The sequence below is a fragment of the Amyelois transitella genome, chromosome 13 (assembly GCF_032362555.1).
Source record: "Amyelois transitella isolate CPQ chromosome 13, ilAmyTran1.1, whole genome shotgun sequence".
Lineage (NCBI taxonomy): Eukaryota > Metazoa > Arthropoda > Insecta > Lepidoptera > Pyralidae > Amyelois > Amyelois transitella.
Genome location: NC_083516.1, coordinates 1,705,173 through 1,719,863, shown reverse-complemented (window position 1 = coordinate 1,719,863; position 14,691 = coordinate 1,705,173). Strand labels below are relative to the sequence as shown.

The 14,691-nt window shown below is 36.3% G+C and overlaps 1 protein-coding gene across 1 annotated transcript in view; it reads left to right on the top strand.

Annotated features, from left to right (window-relative positions):
* Nucleotides 1-14,214, top strand: part of LOC106139036 (GATOR complex protein NPRL2) — a 44,866-nt gene extending 30,652 nt beyond the window's left edge. The window contains exons 5-8 of the mRNA XM_060947115.1: nucleotides 6,965-7,108; nucleotides 8,970-9,054; nucleotides 10,950-11,119; nucleotides 11,560-14,214. Of these exons, the coding sequence (XP_060803098.1) occupies nucleotides 6,965-7,108; nucleotides 8,970-9,054; nucleotides 10,950-11,119; nucleotides 11,560-11,742 (582 nt within the window). The 3' untranslated portion in view covers nucleotides 11,743-14,214. The remainder of the gene's footprint in view (nucleotides 1-6,964; nucleotides 7,109-8,969; nucleotides 9,055-10,949; nucleotides 11,120-11,559) is intronic.
* The last annotated feature ends 477 nt before the right edge of the window (nucleotides 14,215-14,691 follow it).

Genomic DNA, 14,691 nt, shown 5'->3' with positions numbered 1-14,691 from the left:
ATTCTTTAGAAGAAGATTAAGCGTTGTAGAGCCATGTTGGGGCCGTCCCACCCTAGGATAAGGTCACTAAAAAAATTGGGAAAGCTTTTGATTAAAAATTATTTTATCTATGACTAGCTGTGCCCGCGACACCGTCCGCGTGGAATAGTTATTTTGGGCATCATTGAAGCCCCCAAGGATGAATAATTTTCCCCGTTCATTACGCAAAAATAATTTTTCAATTCCAACTAGTAGTTCCTGAGATTAGCGCGTTCAAACAGCTTCAGCTTTATAATTTTAGTATAGATCAGAGAGACAGTTATAGGTTCGCGCAAATAAAAAAAACATACATTAATATAATAAAATAGTCATATCTATGTCCCTGTTGGGGTAGACAGAGCCAACAGTCCTGAAAAGAGCCACGCTTAATTGTATGGCTCCATGATGTGACTGAGATTCGAATCGTGACGGGTTACTAGCACATCGCCCACAAGAGGAATCCCAAGGTTTCCATTTATCATTTTTATTTATGAAATCTGATGCATTAGAGCAAATCACGTCCTTATATCCTACTAATATTATAAATGCGAAAGTTTGTGAGTATGTTAAGATGTCCGTATGGATGTTTGTTACTCTTTCACGCAAAAACTACTAATCCGATTACGATGAAATTTGGTATGTAGGTCGCTGAAGACCCAGAATAACACATAGCTACTTTTAATAACACATAGTTCCCGCGGGATTGATTGTTAAGTAATGATAGGGTTTCCAAGCGGACGAAGTCGCGGGCGGCCTCTAGTACAAAATATAATTACACGGCACATATCGAACATAACTCTTATTCATCAAGTAACAATGACTTAATTGCAATGAATTTCCATACATTATCGTGTTGTTTACGGTACGTGCACTCCTGCGCATACTAACATTCACTACACGTGGAAGTTCAAGGTCATAGCACCGCGCTGGCTATTTTCAACCAGCTGTAAAAAAGAAGGTTATCGTTCAACCCCCGTTATCGTTGTTTTCCTGTGTTCGTGAGTCGTCATCACATATTTATTGGTGTTGCACAAGATTTGTTTATTGCTATAGTTAGTTAATGACTATTTTAATTATAAAAATATGTACGAGTATACATAGGGAGGTACCTTTTTATGAAATAGAAGGCTACTCTTGCTTGGTTCTGTAGAAAAAAGGTAAAACGAAAACCTAATCCGTACTAGGTTTTCCTGAAAAATCAACGCATTGTGTAACCTCATCATACCTACATATACACATGCTGAATGGAAACCCTTTTGGTCGCATCATGTAATTTTTATTTCTATGATTATAAACAATGTAATGTTACCTTTTGCGCCAAATAAAGATTTTTTCTTTCTTTCTTTCTTTCTTAGTGTGCGTGTGGTTCCCGGCACCATTACAAAAAAGAATCGGACCGCTCCATCTCTTTCCCATGGATGTCGTAAAAGGCGACTAAGGGGTAGGCTTACATACTTGGGATTCTTTTTTAGGCGATAGGCTAGCAACCTGTCACTATTTGAATCTCAATTCTATCATAAAGCCAAATAGCTGAACGTGGCCTATCAGTCTTTACGGGACTGTTGGCTCTGTCTACCCCGCAAGGGATTATATGTATGTATGTATTTTTTATACCATCGTGGTCCCGGCGGTAGTTCATCTTCGCCCTCACCTCTCTGGGGGGGAGCCTGCAGTATGCCCACATGACTACGTAACATACATACATATAGTCACGTCTATATCACTTGCAGGATGGACAGATCCAGAAGCGCAATTAAAATTATTTTTAGTGTGTTAAAACAAAACTATTATTTCTGTATACAGCCGCAAGGAGTGTTACCGTGTGTTATCAAATAACCGTGTGGTTCCCGACACTTTAGAATAGTACCACTCCGTCTCTTTCCCAGGGTTGGCGTAGTTAGTATTAGGTACATTAATTTTGTGCAGCATTTACCATGATCGAACGTTTGCGAAGATCAGACTCACTCGGGAGTCACGTCGTGTAAAAGTGCATGGTCAAATAGAAGAATCCGTTTTCAAAATAGGATGTTATCGCTTATTGACGTCAACATAACATCGTGGTCAAAAGGAAAACCCTGGGCTCCCCAGAGAGGTGGCCTATCTGAATTTTCAACATTGTTGGCGCTGTATAAACCCGCAAGGTATATAGACGATATGATTTTATGTATGTATGTACGTATGAATGTAAGTACTTAATACGATTAATTAGCGTTATTAATACAACGGGGAGTGTCACCAACGTTATCAATTCCCCGAGTGACCTTGTTCTGCACGTGTCGCGAATGCACAGTGTATTCTGCACTGTCTAGACTGGACTAGACACAATTACAAAGTATCATCATTATCCTAGACCAATGACAAAAAAAAACTAACAACATCATCGGTTCAGTTATGATTTGGCTAGACCCATAAAAGGGTCAAAAATTAACCTGTTGTCAAACATTTTTTATGCGCATGCTCGACCGTAAAATCTACTGAAAAAGTTGGTTCGTGAGTTTTTTGTCAAATAAAGAAGAAATAATGTAGTCATGTTTAAACAACGCAGTTTTACTTTAATGTACATACATACCATTTAGTCACGTCTATATCCCTTGTGGGGTAGACAGAGCCAACAGTCTTGTAAAGTTTGACAGGCCACGTTCAGCTATTTGGCTTAATGATAGAATTTAGATTCAAATAGTGACAGGTTGCTAGCCCATCGCCTAAAAGAAGAATCCAAAGTTTACAAGCCTATCCCTTATTACGGCATCCATAGGAACGATCTGGAGTTGTCCTGTTCTCTTTTCAATTGTGTAACTTCGCCTGTTGGTATTTTAGAGACCGTTGACTCTGTTTACCCCGCGAGGGATATAAACGTGATTATACATATGTATGTATGGACTCCTTGTAAGTTGAGCAGTGATTACGATCGTTCAAACATTGACCGTCATGAAAGGTGGGTAGGGTTCGTACAAAATGGCATAATATGATTGGTTGGTATTAGCATGGCCATCATCGGTAGGCCTAGTGTTATGGTTGGTCAAACATTATCGGTCAACATAGGCGGCCCTTTGGCTATTTACCGTGTACCTATATTTGATTGATCGTTGTTGACATCAATTCTGATTGCTTCTCGTAAAGGGTCAGGTCAAAAGTACCCGACACCGCCGAGCTTGCATGAAGAGAGTTATGAATGTGGATGAAGCGAAGGTAGTATGCAGAGATCGTGGCAAGTGGAATGAGGTAGTCTCCGCCTACCCCTCCGGGAAAAAGGCGTGATTTTATGTATGTATGTATGTATGTATGCTTCTCGTACCTGAACTGGTTAATGTAATACTTATAGGTATTAAAATGCGAAAGTAAGTTTATTTGTTTGTTTTCGCGTTATCGTGCGTGTAAGTGGCGCTAGAGCGTCGGTAAGCTTTATAACGGATCATTTTTGAACATTATAATTTCTCTAATTTGTCAAAATTAAATGGAAACCATTTGTACCAAGGCGACTAAGAGATGGGCTTATAAAATTTATAAGCCTATCCCTTAGTCGCCTTTTGCGACATCCATGGGAAAGAGATGGAGTTGTCCTATTCTTTTTTGTATTGGTGCCGGGAACCACACGGCACAGCACATTTTTTTGATAAATAATAATTGACGGACCCTGTGGCGCAGCACGGTAGTACGCTTGTCAGTGACACCGGAGGTCCCGGGTTCGAATCCCGACCAGGGCATCATGAGAAAAGATCTTTTTCTGATTGTTTTGGGTCTTGGATGTTTATCTGTATAAGCATTTATTATAAAATAAAGTATCGTTCAAAACTGCTGGGGACCCCTCAAGGGATATAGACGTGATTATGTGAATGAATATATTATCAAAAAAAAAAAACAATATGATTTCGATATTAAAATGTATCTTTGTGTATGTTATTTTTGCATTGAAATATAACGAATGTTATATGATACGCTTTATCGAAAGCAGACGAGAAGTGTTCGTTCGATAAGATTATTTTGATGCCATCACGACCGTTTAATTATAGTATTTTGCGAGTATTTTTCCGCTTTGATTGTATTAAAATGGACATTGGATATGGGTTCCACCAGTAACGCAAACACCCACAGCCGAGATTAAAATAGACAACATTGTTATCCTGGCATTACATGTTAGTTATAACATTAGGGATAGAGAGGTGTGATAAGGGAATGTTGTGATGTGAAAGATGTAGTTACAGAATCTTAATTGTATCATTAAGCCAAACAGCTGAACGTGGCCTTACAGTCTTTCCAAGACTGTTGGCTCTGTCTTCCCCGCAAGGGATATAGACGTGATTATATGTATGTATGTATGTATTATTTATAAATAGCTAGTAATAAATCAGGGGTGGCAATCTCAACGCCATATGAATAAATTCATATCATTAGAATTACAAACTGCAATTTGCAAACTGAATTCTTTTGAAGAACAGACAGATAAATATGTACGTATAATAATGCCGTCTCCAATGTTTGACATTGTTTTCCGCTTTGATTGTATTAAAATGGACATTGGATATGGGTTCCAGTAACGCGAACACCCACAGACGAGATTAAAATAGACAACATTGTTATCCTGGCATTGTTACAACATGTTAGTTACAACAGTAGGGATAGAGGTGTGATAAGGGAATGTTGTGATGTGAAAGAAGATGTAGTTACAGGAATAGAAAAGGGCATGTTAAGATGGTTTGGTCATGTGGAGAGGGTGAATGTAAGCAGGTTGACTAAGCAGATATACAAGGAGAGTGTGGAGGGAAAGGTCGGAGTGGGAAGACCTAGACGAACGTATCTTGATCAAATTAAGGACGTCCTGGTAAACGGTCAGGTCGAGAGTACCCGGAGCTTGCATGGAGAGAGTTATGAATGTGGATGAAGCGAAGGAAGTATTCGGAGATCGTGGCAAGTGGAAAGACGTAGTCTCTGCCTACCCCTCCGGGAAAAAGGCGTGATTTTATGTATGTACTACAGCAGGCGCGCGGGTCCACCCGCGGTAAACCGTTCCCGCGGGAATTCTGTTCGACGGCCTCTGTGGCGCAGCGGTACTGCGATTGTCTGTGCTGTGACACCGGAGACCCCGGGTTCGAATCTCGGCCGGGGCATGATGAGAAACGAACTTTCTCCGATTGGCCTGAGTCATGGATGTTTATCTATATAAGTATTAATTATAAAATATATAGTATCGTTGTATCTCGTAACACAAGTTTCGAACTTACTTCGAGGCTAACTCGATCTGTGTAATTTGTCCCGTATATTTTAATTATTATTTAATTTCGGGAAATCCTCTCTTGGTGCACACCTAGACCACGTAAAGAATCGAAACGCTAAATTTCAAGTCTAGAACCAGCGGTTTGAGCTGTGAGTTGATATGTCAGTCAGTCATTCTATCAAATGTCAGTCAGTCATTCTATCAAAGTGACCTCTCGCCTTGTGACTTGGCTCTGTACATACAAACATATAATCACGTCTATATCCCTTGCGGGAGCCAACAGTCTTGAACTGACTGATAAGCCACTTTCAGCTGTTTGGCTTAATGATAGAATTGAGATTCAAATAGTAACAGGTTGCTAGCCCATCGCCTAAAAGAAGAATCCCAAGTTTATTAGCCTATCCCTCAGTCGCCTTTTACAACATCCATGGGAACGAGAGTCCTATTCTTTTTTATTTTATTGGTGCCGGGAACCACACGGCTTGGCTCTGTCTATCTCGTAAAGTATAAATTGAAATAATAAACACGTGATATGTGTGTGGGAACAAACAAAAATTTAACATATGTCCCTTAGTGAAAACGAGGCTTTAATATTATGTGACAAATGACAAGGGTCATGTGTACCTTTTTATGTAAATCCATTTTGACAATATTTACCGAACAAATACACTGAATCACCGTCTTTTTTGAGACTGTCTACCCCGTAATGGATCAAGATTCACCACCATCTTGGACCTATTATTTTTGTCATGGCTACTATGAAACTTTCGTAACTCTGAGGTAAATTTAACTTCGTTAACCAGCTCAACGCCTATTTATTATATATATAGTGTACGGGTAAATTCGGTATGTACTTAAACCAATTTGATAAAATGTACCTAGATACACAATACATTTCTCGTTCATAATCCATACGAAAGTTATATATTAGTTAGTTCTTGTTATTTCCCGGTCACATATAAGTATATATGTATGTATGTTTAAATATTACACTATGTCGCACGGCCGGTTGCCACCCGACCAGTCCGGACCATTGTGCTGGGTCGTCGCACTCCCAAAATAGCCATGGACCTTAAGTGGAGTATTGAGGTCAGCAGACGACCAAACAATTATGTAGATAGCAATTTTAATCTATACTAATATTATAAAGCTGAAGAGTTTGTTTGTTTGAACGCGCTAATCTCAGGAACTACTGGTTCAAATTGAAAAATTATTTTCGAATTGAATAGACCGTTTATCGGGAAGGCTTTAGGCTATATAATATCACGCTGCAACTATTAGGAACGAAGTATACATAATGGAAAATGTGAAAAAAACGAGGAAAATTATTCATCCTTGAGGCCTTCAATGATGCCCAAAATAACTATTCCACGCGAACGAAGTCGCGGGCACAGCTAGTATAGTATACAAACATATTTATTGTCAAATCATGATTTGACACTGTCATATTAAAATACAAATGAATTACCCGCATAAAGGTTCTCTGCTTAACCAAATAACTGTTAGATAATGCTATTAGCATTGATTCCGCCTATCGTACTTTATAAATTGTAAATGTTACAATAAAGAATATATAAATAAAAATAAATCAACATAAACTAGTCTTATACATACATATAGTCATGTCTTTATCCTTTGCGGGGTAGACAGAGCCAACAGTCTTGCAAAGACTGAAAGGCCTCGCTCAGCTGTTCTAGCTAGAAATGTCTTATAGTTTTCTTTATATTGTTTCAGATCCTCCCGTACATAGATGGATTCAATCACGTGGCCAAAATAGCGGCCCTGACGGACGTGGAGATCAGTCTAGTTCGCGCATGCGTGCAGAACCTGGTCTACTATGGAGTGGTGACTCTAGTGCCTATCTTTCAATACTGCGCTGTGAGTATTGTACATTTACTTTGAGTATTTGGCCGTGTGGTTCCCGGGACCAATATAAAAAATAATAGGACCACTCCATCCAATTTCCCATGGATATCGTAAGAGGCGACTAAGGGATAAGCTTATAAAATTAGGATTCTTATTTTAGGCGATGGGCTAGCAACCTGTCACTATATGAATCTCAATTCTATCATAAAGTCAAACAGCTGAACGTGGCCTTTCAGCCTCTTCAAGGCTGTTGGCTCTGTCTACCTCGCAAGTGATATAGACGTGACTATATGAATGAATGAACTTTGAGTATTAAGCTAATTTGCGAGGTTGGTACTTCGCGGGAGAAGACACGCGTCTTCTTTTTTACGCTAGAATTTTAATTATTATTTGGATTACAAAAAGACTTACTTGTCCGTTTGAAATTTGCCCACTATGTCAAATATATTTGAGTTCAAATGTTGCTATTTAATGGAACGATTTTGATGAAACACACTTTCAATGTTTTCCTCCCGAGTGAATACTTAAAAAGTGTTTATGTAAATCGCTTCTATTTAGTTAGTTAGTATTTATTAGTTTAATTTTTTTATGTAAATTGCTTCAGTACTTCTAGATATAAAAAACAGATAAAGAGACAAAAATTTTCTCTTTTTATTTTTATTACAAGGCAGTATATAGATTAAGGGTGGGCTCTATTCTATTCTACCTACATTTATCACTGTGTCCAAAATTATTTACTGTAGAATGAAAGGTTAATCTCTTAAAAGGATAAGATAGGCCTTATAATAAATACACCCTTTAATCCTGATATCCTTGTAAATTTAGTGGGCTTAACAAGCTTTGAGTAATTTTCGCTTTTAAGTAGGCACTATTCAAACCTTAGTGTTTGTATTAAATGTTGTATTTATGAATTGTTGTTTAGTTCTCATTGTTATATATTATATTGTTATCTGAACATAAAACATTTTTTACATTTAGAAGACCTAAAACAAAGGTAAAGGTTACTTCTCAGCTCAGTCATTTTTAATATTAATTTTAAATATGACTCATGTATCTTTTATTACTTTAAATAAAAATCAACAGTGTCAATTTCAGTATTTTCTAGCTAGACTATTAGGGGGGTACCTCAAGGCATATAGACGTGATTATGTGTATGTATGTACATAAACAAATATTTTTTTAATTATTTTTCTCTGTATGTAACTTTTTCCATTCCATTATAAAGCCGTAATGCTGTACGCGGCCTTTCGTTCTTTTCAAAAATGTTGGCTCTGTCTACCCCGAACGGGATATAGACGTCATAATATATAATGTAATTTAATGATGTAAATTTTATATCAAATTCAAAATTCTAATTCAAATTCAAAAATTTTATATATTATTATGGTATACTTCATATCACTTAATAAATGTCATATATCTTTTGGTTTCACAACATTGGTTGTCGTCAAATAAATTACTTAACACTAAGTTAACTGCAGATTTCAAAGCGTCAGTCAGTGCAGAATAAGCGGTAACAAACTGCAGCACTGCAGCATTTATCCCACTATAGATATTTTTTTTAGACTATTGGCTCTGTCTACCCCGCAAGGGATATAGACGTGACCTTATGTATGTATGTATGTATGTATAGATATTTTTGTATGTCTTCCCTTATTTAGTCCCACTTCTGATATATAATTTTCCATACATACTCGTACATACATAAAATCACGCCTCATTCCCGGAGGGGTCACGCAGAGACTACATCTTTCCACTTGCCACGATCTCTGCATACTTCCTTCGCTTCATCCCCATTCATAACTCTCTTCATGTTACAATTTTAATTCCTCTTATATAATTTTAATCAAGTTGTTTAACCACATTGTCTCAGGTGTACAGCGCAACTCCTAAGCTGAGGCAGCTGACGAGGTGCGCTGGTCTTCAGCGGCAGTGCGTGGAATTCTGCGCTAGGTCGTGTGAGTTCATCTTCTTGTCAATACATCATCGACGTAGTATCTAAAGATTTATTATTATTTATTACCTATATTAGTTTGAGCGAAACCTGTACATTTAGGCAGCTTATTGTGTAACCATGATTCAATATGAGTAAGAATAGAATAGTTTTAATTAGTTGTTTTCAAAATTGGATACAAGGTAACACTTATTGACGTCACATTATTTAAATCTAATTATATCTACTACCGCTACCAAAGCGCATTTGTAAAAGAAAGCGGAACAAACAACACTGCAGCATTTGCACCATACGTCAATTTACAAATATACTAGATCTCTTAAATCTATATCGTAAACGAATGCACATATTCTACATTAAAAAATGTGAATGAGTATAAAACTAAAGATTTTAATACGAATATTTTGTCAAATATATATGGATAAAATAAGATACTGTACAAATGATGTCAATACCATGTCAAAAAATCACATTCATTTAAGAGGTCATAATGTCAAGCTCGGGCCACGCATGTTTATCATTCATATATTCCTCCGTGCTTTAATAGGCTTTCCTAAAAAGCTCAGCGTTAAGTTCCCCTGCGAATGTTGTGAAATTGAATTTTTTTTAATGCCTATCAAAATATGTCAAGTACATTGACCCCATATTAATTTTCAAAACTTTTTTTGTAATGTTTAAAAACCTTGTATTAAGGATGTACTATTTATATCCTTTGCTTATTGATTATTCAATTTCAGTCACATAAAAAAAAGGAAATGCACTGTGAGATGGCTATATGAGTGCCCACACATAGCTATCTCTATTTAGTTTGTGCACGTAGTATGCTTACATCTTTTGTGACAAGACAACCAACCACACCATAGCCAATATAACACACAAAACTAATGAATCATACATACATACATAAAAATCACGCCTCTTTCCCGGAGGGGTAGGCAGAGACTACCTCTTTCCACTTGCCACGATCTCTGCATACTTCCTTCGCTTCATTCATTCTGCTAAATGTTTCTACAAGTACATTCTGCTCACATTACCGAGCAATATAACTATATGAACTACTTAGTCACGATCGCTTCTAATCGAGTAAATGATCGAATAACAATTAATCATTCGCAAAAAAACATCGATCCATCTACCGATGTGTTGGTTTGTTACTAATTATTTATTTAATACATACATATAATCACGTCTATATCCCTTACGGGGTAGACAGAGGCAGCAGTATTGAAAGACTGCGAGGCCACTTCTGATTGATGACGTTAAAGACGATTAAGGGATAGGCTTATAAACTTGGGATTCTTATTGGCGTTGGGCTAGCAACCTGTCACTATTTGAATCTCAATTCTATCAGCGGAACGTGGACTTATTCAAGACTGTTGGCTCTGTCTACCCAGCAAGGGATATAGACATTATTATACGTATATATTTCAATGCAAATTATTGTCTCTCTTAGTACTACTACGTTCTTGACAAAACATTTTTTCTATATGTGCCGTGTGGTTCCCGGCACCAATACATAAAAGAATAGGACCACTCCATCTCTTTCCCATGGATTTCGTAAAAGACGACTAAGGGATAGGCTTACAAACTTGGGATTCTTTTTTAGGCGATGGGCTAACAACCTGACACTCGTTGAATCTCAATTCTATCATTAAGCCAAATAGCTGAACGTGGCCATTCAGTCTTTTAAGACTGTTGGCTCTGTCTACCCCACAAGGGATATAGACATGATTATACGTATATATTTCAATGCAAATTATTGTCGCGTTTAGAACTATGTACGTTCTTGACTTTTTATTTTTCTTATATGTATGTATTTTAATTTTAATGCAAATTATTGTCTCTCTTAGTAGGTACTACTACGTTCTTGACAAATTATTTTTTCTATACATATATCAGCTCGCCAGCAGCCGAGAGTTAGCGACATATTCCGCATGTACGCCGGCATGACGTACGGCAGCACGGTGAGGGACCTGTGCAGGCGCATGAAGCCCCAGGACCTGGCCATCAACGAGAGGAAACTGGTCCTCTTCGGAGTACTGGAGGGGCTCATCAGGCGGGTGTATAAGGTGGGTTTTCCGATGACAATATGATAATGATATGGTGTCGTTGTGTATTAACGTGGCCATTCAGTCTTTTCAAGACTGTTGGCTCTGTTTACCCCGCAAGGGATATAGATGTGACCGTATGTAGGTATGTATGTCATTGGGTACTCAGTTAAAATAAAATGATTCAAACTAATGGGAGTGGTTAACGGAACGGACGGAAAACCTACTACATATATACATATAATCACGTCTATATCCCTTACGGGGTAGATTGAACCGACAGTTCTGAAAAGACTGATTAGTCACGTCCAGCTGTTTGGCTTAATGATAGAATTGAGATTCAAATAGTGACAGGTTGCTAGCCCATCGCCTACAAGAAGAACCTCAAGTTTATAAGCCTACCCCTTAGTCACCTTACACGACATACATGGACACACGACATAAATATTTTTCTTTTTCAGTATCCCATAACGCTGAACAACGACGACACTGCCTCAGTCCAAAGCGAACATAGTCAACCCTTAGTCCGCACTTACAACGGCCTCGTGTGCCTAGACGAGCTGTGTTGCCAGGGCGGGCTCACCGCCGTACAATTAGAAGAACAGCTAGAAAGGGACAGCAACGTCGTGTTCATAGTCAAATGAGAGAGACGACCGTAGCGTTGTGTGTTCATCGCCTAATGTTTTCACTCAGTAAGATTTTTACGACTTGGGGTGGGGGAATGTAATGTTGATATCTACTGAAATATTGCGGATTCAGAAGAAAATGTGTATGCTTTGTATGTCTGTTTCTTTATTTTTAAATAGGCCAAACAATAATTTTCCTTCCTCCTCGATGTAAAGTTGATTGCTGACGAATTGTTATTGAAGAGCATTCCAAAAATATATCTTGTTCGTCGGTGGATTACGGTCGACTAATGGAGATGCAACTTTGAATATTGAAAATACAATTAATACTATTTGAAATTGAATTAAATCATGGGACTAAATCTCTAAATGTATATGTTTGTCATGAAGAAGTTAACATTATTTAAAACATAGTGGTTTTCAAATAATATTCTGACTATTGATAATTTTAAACAATAATTCGAGTTCAATTTATTTCTAATGTCATTATTCTTAATTTTACAACATTCTAGTCCTGCAATATTCGTAAGTTAAGCACAAATTGTAAGATCTCAGTAGATGTCATATTGATAAAAATATATTGCGGACTAAAAAATAACCGAAGATCAAATAATATTTTTATAAACGTCTTTTATGAACCTATATCTAGTAATAATGGAATGGGCCTATTTAAATTTAATGAAATGATATAATTATTTACTCAATAAAAAAGGAAGACGTAAATATTGATTAAAAAAAATTGACAAAACATAAAGACCTATTTTCTGATATGTGCAGATATTATTATAGTCAGAATAACCAAAACGTCTGTTGTAACATAATATAATGTAAGTTTAGTTTAGAAAGTATATAAATATAGATTAAGTGCATAATTCGATTGGCCCCGGCTATACCTATAAATTAAAAATTTTAAAACTACCAGAATATAAATTTTTTTCGCTAGGCCACAAGTTTAATTTGTCTACGCCGTTGGGCATCAAGACGCGACGTGATGTGAACATAAATAATCTATTAAACGAAAATGCAAAAAAAGCTCACAATTGTTAACGCATATAATCGTGCTTTCAAAGAATCATATGGTAGTTGGTTAAAATAATATAAAGTACATAAAAGCCTGTATATTTTTGCTTCCTCTCTATAGAAAGCTAGTTTGTCTATTTTTGATTAATTTTTTTGACTTTATACAAATATATTACTATAATTAATTTTATGCGTATATTATACATTTTTCGAACTGCTCAATATTCATAATTTAAGATTATATTTGTAAATGATGTACAATTTATGTAAATGTCTATGAAGGTGCTATAAACTTTGTAATTTTTTATTGTTAATTAAGTACCTATATAAATAAAATAAACTGCCCAAATATTCAACCCACCGATTTTCGGACATGATTGTAAATTATTTTTACGAGAGCTTAATCCTAGAGGTAGATAAGAGATACGATAAAATATTTTTTTCTACGTCTATGGGAACCAAATGAGTATGATTAACCTTTATTTACAAAAAAATCAGTTATATTGCGTTTCATCTTGTAAATCAGTTAAAAATTGCTTTCTTGTAATCTTCTCGTAATCAACGATTCGCTTGGTTACCTTTTGTCAAATTATATTTATATACTTATATTGAATAAATAAATATTAGAAAAGGTGAGAAAGGTTAAAAACGTGTGGAAATATTTGTAAAGTACTTCGCTCCAGCACATTGCAAAGTTTACGTGTGGCATAACTAAAATTTAACCAGCCACCAGAAAACTTTGCCACAGAAACCCAAATTTTTTAAGAAGTAATTTAACACATTTTTATATTTTCTACGGTTTTCATATAATTCATCAGTTTGTTTACTTTTTTCATTGACTTTATGTAAGTTTTCTTATTAATTCGTACTTATTTGTTTTCAGAAGTCATATTTTGTAAGTAAGTCTAGGTCTTAGGAGTCCTCATAAAATAAATCTTACGTCGGATCATTATGTGAGATCTAGTCGTAAAATTATTATGTACCTATGTTACTGTATTTCTGTTTCTATTTGTTGTTTTGTTAAATATATGGCACACACACTTGTCTTATTTTGTAACTTACATACCTACTTCCAAATTAATGTTATAAAGAGAAAAGCTGTAAAAAAATGTATTTTGGTTTTCAGTATATTGATTTGTTTTGTAAGCTTTCTGAGTGATTGGCTGTAACTTCAGACCCACATTATGCATGCAGAATGCCTTTCCATATTTTTGTTATTAAGATTTAATTAAAGACAGTGTGTCGTGTGTAACAATTGTTGTAATTTGACTAGTCCACTTGAATTTTGTGCCTTATTCTTGTTTTGTATGATTTTTTCATCGATAAATCATGTTGACGTTAAGAGATTATCACCACATTTGTTCAGTTCGTTGATTATTTCTCAGAGGATTTAACGAGGTTTTAAACACTATACGATTAATATGTTCAATGTTATTTTGTGTATAAGAGACTAATTATAATTATTTCTTGTAAAAGCGAAGTTTTATTTATTCTATTTTCGAAGTTATGTACAGTAGATCGAATACTTACCGATGCTCTTATCTTCTCCTCCTCCTACCTCTTCCCTGAGGAAATCTGCACATTCAAGCAACTGGATGTGTAACCATGATCGATCCAATACGGGTTAGGTTTACACCTGCAACCATTGCGGGGATGAGATGGGAGATGCTTTGTGTTCTACCTCACCCAATCCAGGGTCTATTTTCAAAGGCACACCCGGGCTCCTCACCATAGTGATGAGGATGCAACCGGGACTAAGGCCAGGAGGAAGAAGATACATTTATAAAGATTATATTATTAAAAAATAAATTTAAAAAAAATTGGAATTGGATTGAATTTTTGCGCGCGATAAACTATTGCTGTCCCATTTCACGTCTTATGAAAAAGGGAAACAGCGATCGTTTTTCGCGCTATAAAAATGGCATCGCGCGTGGCACACAACGGGGG